Source organism: Trachemys scripta, chromosome 2 (genome assembly GCF_013100865.1).
Source record: "Trachemys scripta elegans isolate TJP31775 chromosome 2, CAS_Tse_1.0, whole genome shotgun sequence".
NCBI classification, from domain to species: domain Eukaryota; kingdom Metazoa; phylum Chordata; order Testudines; family Emydidae; genus Trachemys; species Trachemys scripta.
In genome coordinates this window covers 226,889,629-226,909,527 of record NC_048299.1, presented here as the reverse complement: position 1 = coordinate 226,909,527, position 19,899 = coordinate 226,889,629, and the positions used below count along the sequence as shown (strand labels likewise).

The 19,899-nt window shown below is 42.9% G+C and overlaps 1 protein-coding gene across 2 annotated transcripts in view; it reads left to right on the top strand.

Moving 5' to 3' along the window:
• The window catches only part of TRPA1 (transient receptor potential cation channel subfamily A member 1), a 68,653-nt gene that overhangs the window by 15,834 nt on the left and 32,920 nt on the right, over positions 1 to 19,899 (top strand). For both annotated transcript variants that reach the window (XM_034763105.1, XM_034763104.1), the window contains 2 exons: positions 17,306 to 17,405; positions 18,498 to 18,598. In XM_034763105.1, the coding sequence (XP_034618996.1) occupies positions 17,306 to 17,405; positions 18,498 to 18,598 (201 nt within the window). The remainder of the gene's footprint in view (positions 1 to 17,305; positions 17,406 to 18,497; positions 18,599 to 19,899) is intronic.

Below are 19,899 nucleotides of genomic sequence, written 5' to 3'. Positions count from 1 at the left end.
CTATTTACAGTATTTACACCAGGGGTTCTCAAACTGGGGGTTGTGACTCCTCAGGGGATCACGAGGTTATTACATGGGGGGTCCTGAGCTGTCAGCCTCCACACCAAGTCCCAGTTTGCCTCCATCATTTATAATGGTGTAAAATATATAAAAAGGTGTTTTTAATTTATAAGGAGGGTCACACTCAGAGGCTTGCTATGTGAAAGGGGTCATCAGTACAAAAGTTTAAAACCACCAATTTACACTATCATGCTGACTTAGAAATTGAATATGTATCAATCTGCTAAGTGTCTCTGAATCATACTGGCTTTCTAATTACACTACCCAAATGTAACAACTTGGTCATCTGGCTGTCCATTACTTGCAACAACTGGCTGTAGTCAGTGCAGAATCCTTGAGTTGTCTTCTTCGTGTTCCACATCCGACATCCATAGAGTTTGCTCTGTTGATTGTTCTCTATTGAGGAACAAACTCTATATGGCAACAGTTTCTGTTGAACTTTCCACTGTCGCTCTTGATTACATATGATCTGAGTGCTGAATTCTTTTTCTTTATGACAGGTTCATCCCTTTTCTCCATCCAATTTGACATGAACATGGCCACCAAATTCTAGACCTAGCAGTTCTCTAAATGAGCGACTGTGACATTCTGGGCCGTACAATCCAGACCACTGAGGGACTGTATCATCCCTGCCCTGCAAACTTGGGTGCCTCACAATGCTTTGCTGCTATAGCTCCAACCTGGGCTGCTCACAAACAGCCTTCTAGCGTGCCCTGAGTGTCTGTGTATAGCTGCAGCCCGCCAGCCACACATCAGTCACACTCTGGCTTCCACCAGCCTTGGTTACCACTTTTAGGGTGACCCCAAACACACTCCCAGTCCCAGATTTTCCCCCAAAACCTGTGTTCTGCACTGTCTGGCCCTCTCCTGGACAGTCCAGATATATTAGGCCCATTGCCCCTCTAAGGGGATCAATATACAAGAGTTTACTACCATAAATGGAATTACCCCATACAGTTCAGTTTAAAGACAACACTGGATTAGTTTTAATTAAAGAATAAAACAAGTTTATTTAACTACAAAGAGATAGATTTTACATGAGTACAGGTATAAGGTATTAAAGTTAGAAATGGTTAAAAGAGAAATAAAGATAAAATGCTTTCTAGTGCTAAAACTTAACGTGGCTCAAGATAAAATTCTTACCACATACTCCCAGCAACAGGGCTGACCAAATTTGAGATCTCTCCCAAAGGTAAATGGGATGGTTTATTTTGTCTTCTTAGGTAAAAGAGCAAGAGATGGATAGGGAGAGAGATAGTGAGGTGTTTTTGCCTCTCCTTTATTGTCCAGTCCTCCTCTGCAATGTATTTTCCTGAGGGTTACCTCTATAAGAACATAAGAACGGCCATACTGGGTCAGACCAAAGGTCCATGAAGCCCAGTATCCTGTCCTCTGACAGTGGCCAATGGCAGGTGCCCCAAAGGGAATCAAGTTTATCATCAAGTGATCCATGCCCTGTCACCCAATCCCAGCTTCTGGCAAACAGAGGCTAGGGACACCATTCCTGCCCATCCTGGCTAATAGCCATTGATGGACCTATCTTCCATGAATCTATCTAGCTCCCTTTTGAACCCTGTTATAGTATTGGCCTTCACAACACCCTCTGGCAAGGAGTTCCAGAGGTTGACAGTGCGTTGTGTGAAAAAATACTTTCTTGTGTTTGTTTTAAACCTACTACCTATTAATTTCATTTGGTGGCTCCTTGTTCTTGTATTATGAGAAGCAGTAAATAATACCTCCTTGTTTACTTTCTCTATACCACTCATGATTTTATAGACCTCTATCATATAACCTCTTAGTCGCCTCTTTTCCAAGCTGAAAAGTCCCAGTCTTATTAATCTCGCCTCATACGGAAGCCATTCTATACCCCTAATCATTTTTGTTGCCCTTTTCTGAACCTTTTCCAATTCCAATATATCTTTTTTGAGATGGGGCGACCACATCGGCACGCAGTATTCAAGGTGTGGGCGTGCCATGGATTTATATAGAGGCAATATGATATTTTCTGTCTTATTATCTATCCTTTCTTGATGATTTCCAACATTCTGTTTGCATTTTTGACTGCCACTGCACATTGAGTGGATGATTTCAGAGAACTATCAACAATGACTCCAAAATCTCTTTCTTGAGTGGTAACAGCTAATTTAGACCCCATCTTTATATATGTATAGTTAGGATTATGTTTTCCAATGTGCATTACTTTGCATTTATCAACATTAAATTTCATCTGCCATTTTGTTACCCAGTCACCCAGTTTTGTGAGATCCTTTTGTAGCTCTTCACAATCTGCCTGGGACTTAACTATCTTGTGTAGTTTTGTATCATCTGCAAATTTTGCCACCTCACTGTTTACCCCTTTTTCCAGATCGTTTATGAACATGTTAAATAGGACTGGGCCCAGTACAGATTCCTGGGGGACACCACTATTTACCTATCTCCATTCTGAAAACTGACCATTTATTCCTACTCTTTGTTTCCTATCTTTTAACCAGTTACCAATCCACGAGAGAACCTTCCCTCTCATCCCATGACTGCTTATTTTGCTTAAGAGCCTTTGGTGAGGGACCTTGTCAAAGACTTTCTGAAAATCTAAATACACTATATCCACTGGATAAAGTTTATTCCCACTCTGAGGACATTTCATGGTGAAAGAGGTTTCATGCTGTTGTTTGCTACAGTGCAGATCTGTTTGTTCCTGCCCCCCTTCCTTGCCAAAGAATGGCTACTTAATGGGTGATTGCCCATCAACTTTGATGACACCTGGCTAGTGGTGTCAGCTTGTCCTTTATCTTAGAGAAACTGATTTACCCAGATCTGTCTGGTAATCACATTTTAGATGTGATTTCATCATATGTTTATAACTTTACATATAATTTTACTACACACATTTCATCATGATATTATTGACCATGAGTTGTTTTCAAAAGATATCTTACAAGGCATATTTCATACAAAGATTATTACAGTAGTGTGTAGGGTGTGAATATTGGGGTGCATTCCATCAGAGTGATGTCTGTTGTAAAAGTGTTCATAAGATCTTTTAGCCTTTTTATCCAATTTGGCAACTCTCTTCATGTCTGGCCACTTTGGAAATAGATTCTTTCCCAAAGTTGGAAGAGTAGGTCTGTGTTGCTTTCCCATCAGGAGTTGTGCAGGACAGCATCAAGTAATCACTATTGGTGTTGATCTGTAACTCAGAAGAGCAAGGAATGGATCTTCATGCTGTCAGATTTTCCTGGCTATCTGTATAGTATGATCAAAATCATATTTCATTTGTAATGACTTAAATTCTGGTGCAATGAATTGTGGTACATTGTACATCACTAATTGTTCCGGAATACCAAAGTAAGCAAAAGTGCTCTTCAGTTTCTTGATAACACTGCAACATGTTATGTCTTCCAAGTACATTATTTCTATATACCTGAAAAAATAGTCCACAATGACCAGGTAACGATATTCTCTGAATTTGCATAAATCTGCCACTAGCCTCTTCCAAGGTCTTTCTGGTACAGGTGTTTGTATACTGTGGTTCAGCATTATCTCTTAAATTGATTTGTGCTCAATCTCCTCTCAAAAGTTTGATATCATCAGCTTCCTCCATATTTCTCACGAGGCCCATCATGGGTGCCATACTGCTGCTGAGAAGGTTGTTGATCTTTGATCCTCTGATCACATGCACTCTGAATGCAAAGCTTTTGTCTTTGTAAGTTGTTTCTGTGGTGAACTGGCCTATGCATTTCAGAGTATCTCCAGGGCTAGTCAGAGCTGTGTCAGGTGTCTTCAGCTCTGGGAGGGGTTGAAGGTGATCGTAAGTGCTGTCTGGGGTGACTGAGACATCAGCTCCTGAGTCAGTTTTTAAGTCAATAGTCATGCCATGAATATTCAGTTTCACTGTCCAGGCAGGTTCTATATCAGAGGTCGGCAACCTATGGCAGGCAAACCTATGGACCCCGGCAGGCAGCAGCGTGCCATTAAAAATCCTGCCCGGCCCAGCCCGCTCTTCTCCGCCCTCCGCCTACCGCTCTCTCTGGCGGGGGCAGGGGGCAGAAGCAAGCTTGGTCCTGCCGGCTGCTGCTGTACAGCAGGCTCCACCAGCAACCAAGCTTCCCCATCTGGGACCCTGATTTTGAACCTTTGACCGTCACTCCACTCCCTGTTTTTTCATTAGTGGTCCCAAGAGATTATTTGGTTCCTGGGTCCAGTGGTCCCTTCCGCTAGGCTGGAGGAGGGCCCTTTAGAAGTGGGTGGGCTTGTGACCGCCCACCTCCCCGTTGTTTCCAATAAGGCAACCAAGCTTCCCCCTCCCCCGCCTCTTCCCCCAGCGTGCTGTGTCGAGCCCTGCCTCCTCTCCCTCCCTGCCGCCGATGGCCCTTGCGAGGGAGGGGAGAAAAGCAGCCCCAGCGCCCTCGCTGCTCAGACCGATAAGGAGGCGGAGAAGAGGCAGGGGGAAGGAGGGTAGGAGTGGGGCGTATCCCTCCAGCCCCCTGCCGTGAGCCGCTCAGGGGGCTGGGAGCACCCCCCTGATCCCAGCCCACCCCCCCCCAGCCCTATGCTCTGACCCCTGCACCCCCCTTGAACCCCAGCCTCCTGCATCCTCCCCATAACTCCATTCCTGATTCCTGCACCCTCCACACATACCCAGCCCTCCCACACCCCATGCCCTGACTCCTGCACCCCCTCACATGGCCCCAGCCCTCTGCCCTGACTCCTGCACCCTCCAGACATACCCAGCCCCTCCACACACCCCTGCCCTGACTCTTGCACCCCCCACATCCCCACCCCCACCCTGAATACCAGGCCAGCAGCAGGCTGAGCGGGGCCGGCGGCTGGGACCCCAGCTGGCAAGGGACCGGCAGCCAGAACCCCAGACCGGCAGCGGGCTGAGCAGGGCCGGCAGCCAGGACCCTGGATGGCAGGAACCAGTGGACGGAATCCCAGACTGGCAGCGGGCTGAGCTGCTCGGCCCGCTGCTGGTCTGGGGTGCTGGCCCTGCTCAGCCCGCCGCTGGTCTGGGGTTCCGGCCGCAGACCCCGCTCAGCCCACTGCCGGCCTAGGTGAACGGAACCCCAGGCTGGCAGCAGGCTGAGCAGGTCGGCGGCTTAAGATCAGCATTTTGATTTAATTTTAAATTAAGCTTCTTAAACATTTTGAAAACCTTGTTTACTTTACATACAACAGTAGTTTAGTTATATTATACATAGACTTATAGAGAGAGACCTCTAAAAAACGTGAACATGTATTACCGGCACGCGAAACCTTAAATTAAAGTGAATAAATGAAAACTTGGCACACCACATCTGAAAGGTTGCCGACCCCTGTTCCATATCATTGTAAGTGATAGGTCCCCAAAACAAGGGCTCTTGATTGTTTGTAATATGAGTTAACTCCCAGCTGTAAAATGTCCATATTTCATGCTTTTATTACAACCTGTGCCTCTAACTGGACATTCATCATCTCTTGGGATATGACTTTTTCCACTCCTTGTGCATGAAGGCTGGAATGTGTCCTTCTTAGCCTAGGAGTTCTCTCTTCTTGCATCAGGAGTTTTATGATAGTGACTTTTAAGACTCAAGTGTCTGCAGTTGCTAAGCTAGTTTCGGGTTTTTAAATTTGTCAAGTTTCTCTAGGTTTCCTGTTTCACCAGTTCAGACTATTTTGCTATTTGAGTAGCTATGGCTAGAATTAAATCTGTCTTGAGTTGTAGCTGCTGTGTAAGGTTTTTATCTGTTAACCCAATAACCAATGTGTCTCTGATATATTCATGTTTTGCATTCCCCAAATCAGTTTTCAGCCAATATATGTAGAACTCTTATAAAACATTCAACATTTTTTCTTGGTTCTGAGTTCTGTGGTAAAAACATGCTCTTTCATAAACCATGTTTCTTTGAGGTATAAAGTATGCATCAAACATAGCCAAAACCCTTTAATAGTCATCTTTGTGACTGTCTTCAGTTATGTCAAAGGATTGAAAGATATGACCTGCTTGCTTCCCCACAGCATAAATTAAAGACGATACCTGTATATCTTCAGGTTCTTTGTGCAGCTTGGTAGCAATGCAAAATTTTGTACAATATTGTTCCAGTCTGTCCATTCTGAAGGTTTATCCAAACTGAAGTTCTCTGGAGCATTGAAGAGTGGCATGTTGATAAGATCCTGCAACCTTTGTTGCTGTGTCCCTTCTGTCTGCAACCTTTATAGCTGTTTTCCTTCTCATCATAGAATCATAGAATATCAGAGTTCGAAGGGACCTCAAGAGGTCATCTAGTCCAACCCCCTGCTCAAAGCAGGACCAATTCCCAGCTAAATCATCCCAGCCAGGGCTTTGTCAAGCCGGGCCTTAAAAACCTCCAAGCAAGGAGATTCCACCACCTCCCTAGGTAACGCATTCCAGTGTTTCACCACCCTCCTAGTGAAATAGTTTTTCCTGATATCCAACCTGGTCCTCCCCCACTGCAACTTGAGACCATTGCTCCTTATTCTGTCATCTGCCACCACTGAGAACAGCCGAGCTCCATCCTCTTTGGAACCCCCCTTCAGGTAGTTGAAGGCTACTATCAAATCCCCCCTCATTCTTCTCTTCTGGAGACTAAACAATCCCAGTTCCCTCAGCCTCTCCTCATAAGTCATGTGCTCCAGACCCCTAATCATTTTTGTTGCCCTCCGCTGGACTCTTTCCAATTTTTCCACATACTCCAGATGAGGCCTCACCAATGTCGAATAAAGGGGAACGATTACGTTCCTCGATCTGCTGGCAATGCCCCTACTTATACAGCCCAAAATGCCGTTAGCCTTCTTGGCAACAAGAGCACACTTTTGACTCATATCCAACTTCTCGTCCACTGTGACCCCTAGGTCCTTTTCTGCAGAACTGCTACCTAGCCATTCGGTCCCTAGTCTGTAGCAGTGCATGGGATTCTTCCGTCCTAAGTGCAGGACTCTGCACTTGTCCTTGTTGAACCTCATCAGGTTTTTTTCAGCCCAATCCTCTAATTTGTCTAGGTCCCTCTGTATCCGATCCTTACCCTCTAGTGTATCTACCACGCCTCCTAGTTTAGTGTCATCTGCAAACTTTCTGAGAGTGCACTCCACACCATCCTCCAGATCATTAATAAAGATATTAAACAAAACCGGCCCCAGGACCGACCCTTGGGGCACTCCGCTTGAAACCGGCTGCCAACTAAACATGGAGCCATTGATCACTACCCGTTGAGCCCGACCATCTAGCCAGCTTTCTATCCACCTTACAGTCCATTCATCCAGCCCATACTTCTTTAACTTGGTGGCAAGAATACTGTGGGAGACCGTATCAAAAGCTTTGCTAAAGTCAAGGAATAACACATCCACTGCTTTCCCCTCATCCACAGAGCCAGTTATCTCATCATAGAAGGCAATTAGGTTAGTCAGGCACGACTTCCCCTTGGTGAATCCATGCTGACTGTTCCTGATCACTTTCCTCTCCTCTAAATGTTTCATAATTGATTCCTTGAAGACCTGCTCCATGATTTTTCCAGGGACTGAGGTGAGGCTGACTGGCCTGTAGTTCCCCGGATCCTCCTTCTTCCCTTTTTTAAAGATGGGCACTACATTAGCCTTTTTCCAGTCATCTGGGACCTCCCCTGATCGCCATGAGTTTTCAAAAATAATGGCTAATGGCTCTGCAATCTCACCCGCCAACTCCTTTAGCACTCTCGGATGCAGCGCATCCGGCCCCATGGACTTGTGCACGTCCAGTTTTTCTAAATAGTCCCGAACCACTTCTTTCTCCACAGAGGGTTGGTCACCTTCTCCCCGTGCTGTACTGCCCAGTGCAGCAATCTGGGAGCTGACCTTGTGCGTGAAGACAGAGGCAAAAAAATCATTGAGTACATTAGCTTTTTCCACATCCTCGGTCACTAGGTTGCCTCCCTCATTCAGTAAGGGGCCCATACTTTCCTTGACTTTCTTCTTGTTGCTAACATACCTGAAGAAACCCTTCTTGTTACTCTTAACATCTCTTGCTAACTGCAACTCCAAGTGTGATTTGGCCTTCCTGATTTCACTCCTGCATGCCTGAGCAATATTTTTATACTCCTCCCTGGTCATTTGTCCAATCTTCCACTTCTTGTAAGCTTCTTTTTTGCGTTTAAGATCAGCAAGGATTTCACTGTTTAGCCAAGCTGGTCGCCTGCCATATTTACTATTCTTTCTACACATCAGGATGGTTTGTTCCTGCAACCTCAATAAGGATTCTTTAAAATACAGCCAGCAATCCTGGACCCCTTTGCCCTTCATGTTATTCTCCCAGGGGATCCTGCCCATCTGTTCCCTGAGGGAGTCAAAGTCTGCTTTTCTGAAGTCCAGGGTCCGTATTCTGCTGCTCTCCTTTCTTCCTTGTGTCAGGATCCTGAACTCGACCATCTCGTGGTCACTGCCTCCCAGGTTCCCATCCACTTTTGCTTCCCCTGTTTGTGAGTAGCAGGTCAAGAAAAGCTTTGCCCCTAGTTGGTTCCTCCAGCACTTGCACCAGGAAATTGTCCCCTACACTATCCAAAAATTTCCTGGATTGCCTGTGCACCGCTGTATTGCTCTCCCAGCAGATATCAGGGTGATTAAAGTCTCCCATGAGAACCAGGGCCTGCGATCTAGCAACTTCTGCTAGTTGCCAGAAGAAAGCCTCGTCCACCTCATCCCCCTAGTCTGGTGGTCTATAGCAGACTCCCACCACGACATCACCCTTGTTGCTCACACTTCTCAACTTTATCCAGAGACTCTCAGGTTTTTCTGCAGTTTCATACCGGAGCTCTGAGCAGTCATACTCCTCTCTTACATACAACGCAACTCCCCCACCTCTGTTTCTGTTCTTATCTTACTCCTGACACCATGTAATGTTTCTGTATCTGGTATGGACAGGGCTCAGAGCTTGCTTATACACACCAGATATGTTCATCATAAGATCCTTCAATGATCTTCCAGGTATGGCTGAGGGTAATTTACATAAGGTATTTATACACTCATTGCTGGCTAGTGGCTGAACAGTATCGTGCAGTTTAGAATTCTATTACAGTGACTATGTGCTGTCTTTGCAATCCTTGCTCCCTGGTGCAATTTGGAGCAGGTTTAGACCTCTACATTAATTAAGACCACCTCAAGACTGCTGTCATTTGCAGTGGCTTCTAATAAGCCCCAAAGTACCAGCTAAGATCAACAAAATACTGCACATTTCAGCTGTTACCTCTGTTTCCTCTCTCCTGGCATGCTTCTGTGGCATCTTCTACACTGGGTATGAGCAGGGTTAAGTGGGAAAGGGTGGTATAGAACTGATTGTGTCAGACAGAGATTTCACTGCTCTATGGGACTCATGAGCTCCCAGTTTAGTGCAGCTTTCCTGCCACAACATGGCTCAGGATCCTGCCTATTGTCTCCATAGTAAAAAGAGAGAAATATTGACTTTGGGTTTGGTTATCACTTGTATCCTTTAATAATCCGCATCTCATTTCAGACATGTTAGCTTGTATAAACATTTATCTTATTGTAAGTACTTTTTCTACTTGGAAATAAAAATGGCAGCTGTCAACAACATTCTTAACAGGTATAAAGTTATATGTCATGTTTTAGACAATGAGAGCCTGATCATCCCCACAAAAGCAGAATTCTCCTGTAGCATTATACACCCACTTTGTACTCATTGTGCCCAATGTGAATGACTGCACAAGATGCAAAGCAGTGGAGAATCAAGCCCTGCAGCTAAAAATTGAACTAATGGTTTGTTTTGTCATCCTTATGTAGGCCCTGGTTCATCTAACATTTCAGCAGGTGCTTTAACTTGGGTGGGACTTAAGCATCTGATGTTATTTCTTGTACAGAAATTGATATGCTTAAGTGTTTTGCTAAATCAGGGCCTTAAGAAGCAAAACAAATTAAGCTTGAAAAAGAAAATCTAGGTCATTATTTTAAATGTTTTGAACTTTATGAATCTAATTTAAAAAAGTGTATTTGCAAATTGTGTTCAATTGTGTATCCAATGCTTGTGCAATTATATTCACAACTATAATATTTGCATATACACATAGACAGTTCTTTGTCTCTACTGTATTAGCAAGCATCTGATTTGTGCACACAAATGATGTAATTGCATACACATATTAGGTATTCAGTTGTTATGAGTAATTTAAAAAAATCAGAACAGCAAAGTCAAAATGTTCACAAATGTGCTTTAGAATTGGTTGCATCATATTTCATTAGGACTTTAGGCTATAATGATTTAGAATTCGGTGTGTATACTGGACAAGTTAGCTTTGAGATCTCTTTACATGCTCAAGACTTCCTGAGTTAAGGATGTCTCTCTTAAGGACTGCCTCAGTTAAGGCATCTTGAGTTAAGAACATTTTTATGAAAGGTTCTCTCCCTGAAGTGATTTTATATCACTAAGGGGCTTCTAAAGCACTTTATTAGCCCTTTATTCTTTTTTTCTTCTTCTTTCCTTTTATATTTTTGTTGTCTCCTGTTTCAATTAAAAACAACTATATTAAATGCAGGAATAACATTAAAGTAACTTTCAGGATAACTAAATTACACAAGTCAGAAAATTCAAGAAGTTAAGGTTTGTAGAGCACCAATAACTTGAGCATGTTATAAATATACATTATCTTCTATTCCTGATGTCCTTGTTAAATATATATATAATATACTGGTCTTAATCTTGTTAAATACATTAAAACATATAGGATGTACAATATTGTTGAATTCATGTTCCTGAGAGGTCAACAACAGTAATGTCTGGAGTAAAGGTAACTACTCAGAATGTTTATGTAAATGACTATTTGTGACTTGCTGCAGCTGTATCGTGTGAAATTATATTTAAACTCTGATAGCCAATCAGATAGGAAAATCTCTGTTTGATTGGCTCATCAGAAATGAACACCCCCTTTCCCCCCAGTTGGCCTCTTAAGTTACAGAATGAATGGTAACTGAGAGACGGGGGCAGGGAATTATTTGTTATCCTTAAGCAATTCGTGGCCTTGCTAGATAACTTTCTGGTGTTTCTGGTAAAAACAGTCATTATGTATATAACAATCAATATAACTTATCACGTTTCTATGAACAACAAGATTTATTGTTCCTCAAGTTAAATATTGATAGTGGCTTTGGTTAATAATTGTCTCATGATTTAGGGCCTGATCCAAAGACAGTTGAAATTAATGGAAAGACTCCCATTCACTTCAATTGTTTTGGGTCAGACTTGCATTAGATGTAACCTAGTCTTAATTCCATGATCTGAGTTTGTCTCTCAGCTCTAGAAATGTCCACATCACAAAATCCACCATCGGAGCTGCCATGTATTGGCCCTGTACTTGCACTCCCTGGCAGCCTGAGCACAGAAGACAAGGATTTATTGGGCATAGAGATCAAATGACATTAATTTCTGGATGTCATTCCTCCAGAACAGGGGTAAACTGCAGTGGTATGGTAGTTTGGAAGAGGCTTGCACTGTTGCTGCCTATTATGTGGATAAGTAGGGAACCTCATTCATCAGGGCTGTAATTTTGGTACATTTCCAGACCACTAAGTCTATTGTTTTCAAACTTGGGTCCATTAAAATATGGGCACCTAACTCCAGGGCTGACCCTAGAGCAAATGGCACCCCAGGTGAGGAGTATCTTTTCTGCCCTCCCCCGCATTTGTTAAATACCTTATAAGGTTTTGAATACCTTATTTTTTATTACATTTCTAGCCCATTTCATGACTTTGATGCACAATTTGCATGCATGATTTATCCCTGTCATATAAGTTGATAAATTTGCACACTAGGATCTGTAAATCTGTATGCCACATGTACGCAAATCAAAAAAATTGTTTTCTCTAAGCTTATAGAAACTTTTTAATTTTAAGAATAACTGAAACGTACTAACATCAAGATATTGAACTGTGCACCAACATTGAGTGAACCAGTATTCAATAGTATTACAGTAGGTGACAGCCTTAAAATGTTAACCCTAGTCCTTGAGTTCAAAATGTCACTTTTCTCGCCTTTGCCCTCATGGACTGAAGCACAGTGTCAGAGAGATCCAAAGCTGGCCAATGCCACTTTCAAACAATAAAATAACAAGTGATGTCAGACTCACGTCAGCCATTATTAATCGAAGGTATGTTTTAACGAGCCCAAACTTCAAAAAACTGCGCTCACCACTCGCGACTATTACCGCAGCATGAGCAGAATCTTCCAAGCTATCCACACATTAAGAAAAGTGTCCTTCAGCTCTGCATCAGAAATGAATTGGAGAACTTGTAGTGGAGATTGCTTCTCATGTTGCAAAATATGATGGATGTTGTCCAATTCACCATAGAGGGTTTTATCATTGACGTCCGAACATTCCCCACATGTCAGTGTCTGGTGAAGGTCTGTACAATTGTTCAAGAGTGGTTTCCTGTCCACTGGTAGCTTTCTAAGGTCATACAGAAAACCCCAGGTCTTTTCATGGTGTTTCATTTATCCAAACTTTTCTTCGATGGACATCCAAACAGTGTCAATGAGTGAGCAAAAAAATACTCTCTTGAATTTTTCTTCCGAGCTTTCCATCACCTCATCTCTGCCCTCAGAACCAAACTGTCTCTTCTTCCAATGAATACAAGTTTTCTTGAAGACAGGCTCAACTCCAAAGTTTTCTGCCATTTTTTGGCAGTAATGATGGCATTTTCAAATCCGGGTTCCCCCCAAACCTCCCAATTAACCTGGACTGTGGGTTCTTCCAAAGGGGAAGGTCTCTGGGCTGTTCCCCAACCCACATGGTGAATCTCTGAGGCAAGAAAATCTGCCAATAAGCACAGGACCCACCAAGATATCTGCTGGGAGAGTAATACAGCGGTGCACAGACAATCCAGGAAGTTTTTAGAAAGTGTAGGGGACAATTTCCTGGTGCAAGTGCTGGAGGAACCAACTAGGGGCAGAGCTTTTCTTGACCTGCTACTCACAAACAGGGAAGAATTAGTAGGGGAAGCAAAAGTGGATGGGAACCTGGGAGGCAGTGATCATGAGATGGTCGAGTTCAGGATCCTGACACAAGGAAGAAAGGAGAGCAGCAGAATACGGACCCTGGACTTCAGAAAAGCAGACTTTGACTCCCTCAGGGAACAGATGGGCAGGATCCCCTGGGAGAATAACATGAAGGGCAAAGGGGTCCAGGAGAGCTGGCTGTATTTTAAAGAATCCTTATTGCGGTTGCAGGAAGAAACCACCCCGATTTGTAGAAAGATTAGTAAATATGGCAGGCGACCAGCTTGGCTTAACAGTGAAATTCTTGCTGACCTTAAACACAAAAAAGAAGCTTACAAGAAGTGAAAGATTGGACAAATGACCAGGGAGGAGTATAAAAATATCGCTCAGGCATGCAGGAGTGAAATCAGGAAGGCAAAATCTCACATGGAGTTGCAGCTAGCAAGAGATCTTAAGAGTAACAAGAAGGGTTTCTTCAGGTATGTTAGCAACAAGAAGAAAGTCAAGGAAAGTGTGGGCCCCTTACTGAATGAGGGAGGCAACCTAGTGACATAGGATGTGGAAAAAGCTAATGTACTCAATGCTTTTTTTGCCTCTGTCTTCACAAACAAGGTCAGCTCCCAGACTGCTGGACTGGGCAGCACAGTATGGGGAGGAGGTGACCAACTCTCCGTGGAGAAAGAAGTGGTTCGGGACTATTTAGAAAAACTGGATGAGCACAAATCCATGGGGCCGGATGCGCTGCATCCGAGGGTGCTAAAGGAGTTGGCGGATGTGATTGCGGAGCCATTGGCCATCATCTTTGAAAACTCATGGTGATCGAGGGAGGTCCCGGATGACTGGAAAAACGCTAATGTAGTGCCCATCTTTAATAAAGGGAAGAAGGAGGATCCGGGGAACTACAGGGAGGCAGCCTCACCTCAGTCCCTGGAAAAATCATGGAGCAGGTCCTCAAGGAATCAATTATGAAACACTTAGAGGAGAGGAAAGTGATCAGGAACAGTCAGCATGGATTCACCAAGGAGAAGTTGTGCCTGACTAACCTAATTGCCTTCTATGATGAGATAACTGGCTCTGTGGATGGGGGGAAAAGCAGTGGATGTGTTATTCCTTGACTTTTGCAAAGCTTTTGATACGGTCTCCCACAGTATTCTTGCCACCAAGTTAAAGAAGTATGGGCTGGATGAATGGACTGTAAGGTGGATAGAAAGCTGGCTAGATCGTCGGGCTCAATGGGTAGTGATCAACGGCTCCATGTCTAGTTGGCAGTTGGTTTCAAGTGGAGTGCCCCAAGGGTCGGTCCTGGGGCCAGTTTTGTTTAATATCTTTATTAATGATCTGGAGGATGGTGTGGAGTGCACTCTCAGCAAGTTTGCAGATGACACTAAACTGGGAGGTATGGTAGATATGCTGGAGGGTGGGGATCGGATACAGAGGGACCTAGACAAATTGGAGGAATGGTCCAAAAAAAACCTGATGAGGTTCAACAAGGACAAGTGCAGAGTCCTGCATTTAGGATGGAAGAATCCTATGCACTGCTACAGACTAGAGACCGAATGGCTAGGTGGCAGTTCTGCAGAAAAGGACCTAGGGGTCACAGTGGACGAGAAGCTGGATATGAGTCAACAGTGTGCTCATGTTGCCAAGAAGGCTAACGGCATTTTGGGCTGTATAAGTAGGGGCATTGCCAGCAGATCGAGGAAACTGATCGTTCCCCTTTATTCGACATTGGTGAGGCCTCATCTGGAGTACTGTGTCCAGTTTTGGGCCCCACACTACAAGAAGGATGTGGAAATATTGGAAAGAGTCCAGCGGAGGGCAACAAAAATGATTAGGGGTCTGAAGCACGTGACTTATGAGGAGAGGCTGAGGGAACTGGGATTGTTTAGTCTCCAGAAGAGAAGAATGAGGGGGGATTTGATAGCAGCCTTCAACTACCTGAAGGGGGTTCCAAAGAGGATGGTGCTCGGCTGTTCTCAGTGGTGGCAGATGACAGAACAAGGAGTAATGGTCTCAAGTTGCAGTGGGGGAGGTCTAGATTGGATATTAGGAAACACTATTTCACCAGGAGGGTGGTGAAGCACTGGAATGCGTTACCTAGGGAGGTGGTGGAATCTCCTTCCTTGGAGGTTTTTAAGGCCCGGCTTGACAAAACCCTGGCTGGGATGATTTAGTTGGGAATTGGTCCTGCTTTGAGCAGGGGGTTGGACTAGATGACCTCCTGAGGTCCCTTCCAACCCTGATATTCTATGATTCTGTGATTCTAAGATAGAGGAGGAACTTTGTCACAAGGCATAGTACTTTGCTTTGCTGAGTTGCATCAATATGTTGTCAAGCAACTTCCTTGCCATGTCAGTCAATTCTTTTGAATTGTTTTGCTGCAGGAATGGGTCATAGATTCTTTACGAACTACTCGATGTAGGTGTTCATGAGTGACAGTGTCGTATTTCCCAAGGAGCGCTACCAAACCGAGGAAATTACCATTATGTTTAGTGATGTATCCGAAGAGCCCAGGAGAGCCAAATTATTCTTTGCAAGGAAGAGGGCAATTGAGATCAGACACTTGAACACATTTCTCCAATGATGGGTTTCTACATTATTAATGAATTGGTTTTCTGCATCTATGCATTTATTCAGCTTGAGCCTGGACTCGACCTCCATCCATTTGGAGTAGGCCATAAAATGGCTGGGTTACTTTTCATGTTGCTTGAGAGCATCAGCTAAGTTATGCCAGTAATTTTACGAGGAAAGTGCAAGCAATGATTTGACATTCTTGTCAAATATTTTGCAACAAAACCAGAGCACTTTGTCAGTTGATTTTGAATAAGCTAGCCAATGTCAATTCAGTTTCTCACCATTCTCAAGCACTCTTTCGCAGGGTGACTTTGAGAAGTGTCGCTTCTACTCATTTACTGGAAACGACATATCCTCAGTTTTGCCTGGCCCGTTCAAAATTTTACAATCATTTACAATATCAGCAGAGTTTAGGATTACCGGGCATAAAGCAGGATCTGATGTATCGATTTGTGGTGTGCAATTTTTCTCACTGCTGTTTCTGTCACCATGTGAGGTTGATTCTTCTTTATATTTTCTCTCCTTTTCATCTAAACCAGATTTTTCTTTGTCATTACTCTCCTTTTCATGTGAGCCACATTCTTCTTTATCATTACTCTCCTTTAGCTTGTCAGGAAAACTGGGCAATTCTCCGTAACTTTCCTCACATTTCCATTACTTATCTTCATGTAAATCTGCTAATTCCTTAGTAATAGGACTTCCATCATTTATGCTTCACTCCTCAATTTCTTCTGCACTGGGATGATCACTACTGTCTAAAGCCCAGTCTATGTTGTTCTGTTTCAGATATTTTCCCATCAAATTTGCCCCTTGCTGCAAACTACATTGCAATTGAGCTTTTCGCTTCCTATACTGACCTTTTGAAGGCTTCTTTGGGGGGATCTTTTATTTTCTATAGGATCTTTTATTTTCTATGGGGGGGAAAGAGACAGTATTAGGGAGAGCAAAAGTTTATGATCCACAGTCTTAGAAAGTCTTCATGTCCTTTAGTAGTTGCTACTTATACTCTTCAAATCTCAAAACACAAGTACACATCCACAATTACACAATAAAACAAGGTTCACAGTATTGCAGCTGGGCTTTCACTTCACTTCATGCTTATATCTCACTAATTGACTGACTGGCGATGCCCCGCCCGTTATGTACAGTGAGGGCATGGCTGACAAGATTCTAGGAGGTTCAAGGAAAATGTAGTTCTCAGAAAGTCCTCGAAGGTTCCACGAGATTCTATAAAGGTCCAGAACTTTCTAGGATGTTAATGAAAAATTAATCCAGATACAGAATACCTGAAACGTTTTACTTCAAACATTATATTTTCCCTTTTGTCACTAACAACAAAAACAGCACCCTGAGCCTGGCACCCCCGAAGCCCAGCAACCCAGGTGGTCGCCTGGCTCTAAATCCGGCCTTGCCTAACTCCACATAAAGGACCTGATGTTCCCCAGCGTAGCACGTCTTAAAATCAATATGCTGTTATTTAGATAACTAAATATGGGTTTAGATACCTAACCTTAGGCACTCGAGTTTGAAAACTTTGACCTAAATTCATTTAAATTAAGAAAGAATTTTTTTATTGAACTTACATAATTTAAAGCAAGTGAAAGTGACTAACTATGCCTGTAATTCTGCTCTGTTTACAACTCATTGCTAAATAGTATTTGTTCATGAATCCGTGATAAACCTGGGTTTTTTTCATTGCAGGGAGCAAATATTGATAGACTTGACATTGAGGGTCGGTCACCACTTCTACTGGCTACTTCCTGTGGATCATGGAAAATTGTGAATTTACTACTCTCTAAAGGTACAAAGGAACAAACAAGTATTCTGTGTGTTTTTTTTCTGAGAAGGGTCCATAGAAGTTAAGATTCTCTCTCAAGGGACTCCTCTTCAAGCCTCCTACGTAGATGGCAGGCACAAGTGAACACATGAACTGCTCCAGGCTAGCACCCTCTGGAGTGCTAAATCCTCAAGAAGGGAAAGGAGGAAGCAGAGCCATGTCCCTGCCCCTCCACATCAACCTACAGAGTGTGTGGGCTGTGGAAGGAAAGCACATGCTGCACCCTCCTAAGGGTTGGTGTGCATTCCCCTTACACTCTCCACAAGCTCAAGGCAGCTCTGCACTATTGAGTACACAGAGAGGGAATAGTATTATTGAACACGAAGATGCCACTTTGACATGGTCAAGTTTCTGACCATTAATGGATTTTAAGTATTAAACCTAAGCTGTAGTAAGTGGTCACAGTTTAGTGTCACCTGAAACTTTACTAACTACTAAACCCTTAATGAAGTTTCATCTTTAATTGTCAGTTGCCACATTTTTAAGAGTAAGCTACTGTAAATATTCTTGTATTTCTCTCAATATTTATAACATTAATTTTTATTAACAAACCATTCTTTTTTTTTAAATAGAAAGCTTACAGTAAAACTGTTATGGACTTAGCAAGGCACTCTCTTGCTTCCAATAAGAAAGACACTCCATTTCCATGTTGCCCAACTATTATAATGTTATCATAGATTATTCATATAACAGCACTGAAGTAAACTGATATTGAAACATAGAATTCCAGTTGAAACAATATGACTACGGCAGCAGTACACTATGAGCCTGATATATTTAGAGGTGTTGATCATGCAGCCTCCATTCACACCAGCAGTTGTGGAGGCTCAACGTTTCCGAATATCACACCCCTATAAATCTGAGTGCTACAGTGGAAAAAATGAAATTCATACATTACTGTAAATTGAAAGCTTAGAGTCTGTAGAAGTCTTGGTGTGATATTTGTTGTTGCATTGGCTGAAATAATTATATTTTTAATTTCATTTTAGCTTGTGTATTTTAATCAAACATGATTAGTTATCAGAATTGCTAGTATTTATCTCCATATTTATTTAGGAGCAAATGTATCTTTAAAGGATCAGCTTGGTCGGAATTTCTTGCACTTGACAGTACTGCAGCCTGGAGGATTACAACATCTAGATGAGAAATTTCTGCAGGTACAGTGAGGATCTATTTGTATCTTTCTCTGATGAATTCAATCTCTTTGTCCAAGGATTTTCTTTTCTTCCAGAACATTTATGGAAATTCATTTTATTTGTAAACTCACCTCACTGTCCCCACAGGGTAATTTAAATAGCTACAAATATAAAAATAAATACGATCAAGCCAATAATATGGATCTCTCTGGAAGGCAAAGGAATAAAGTTATTTGCTGCCGGGGAATTGAATGGCTCAGGAGATTAGCAATATATTATAGAACCCTTTCTTCTACTTTGCCAGTTAATAGGCAATCAAACCCTGGGATATGCTGCATGCTGCAGCAAATTCTTTAGGAAGTCTCCATTGCCTGGGTTTCAATAAATCCCTAGCCATATTTTAAAACAGGAGTATCAAACATAATTCTGCATTTGGCCTGTTTGATGTATTTATATGGGCCACTTGAAATATTCAGATTCTCTGAATCTAAGCTTCCATTTAAAGAAAATGTTGTAAGTTTCTAGCCATCGTAGCTGCAGAGATAACATTTCAGATGTGAGCCAAGTATAACGGCTGCAGTTATGTCTGCCTGAATGTGCAGACAGCTTGAAACCATGAGTCAGAGGTGTGAACTCCCCATATTAATCTGATTGGAGAATCAACTTTAAAGAACAATGATGACTCTTGCATGTCACTTTGTTAACTTTTAAAATTATTTAATCACTGATCATTTCAGTGGGTGGAATGGGCTTAGAGGCTGGGAGTGAAGTACACTGGAGTGGGAATTGGAAGTTGCTGCAGGAAGGGAAATGCAGAGAAAAGAGGAGACTCACAAAATTAGAGGAGGGAAAGAGAAAGGATGGGGAAGGAAGAGAAACACAAAGCAGAAATAGTGATGCCTCGAGGGAAGCATATTCTCTCACTGAGTAGTGAATGTGACAATGAGGCACTGAATAAATAACTAAATGTTTCATTACTACCTAAAGGCTCTATTCTCCTATTGCGCTCTGTACAAACCTGACATCAGAGGGCATTCCATTGTATACTCTGGGGAATATATACTCCTAAATTTATACCCCAGCCCATGGAACACAATTAAACATAATTCATTCCACTTGACACTTCTGCTTTAAAGGCCTTCACTTCCATTTGAACCCCCAAGAGGAGAGTGTTGGCAAATGCTGTCTCCCAGCCCCTGAGATTGAATCTCTGCTGTAGTGCAGCTGCTCCCACTTGCACAAGAGTTCAGTTTCTGCCTCTCTCTACTATTGTGGGCAAATTTAGCCTCAGGTAATTTGTGACCAAATTTTTTCACCTTCTG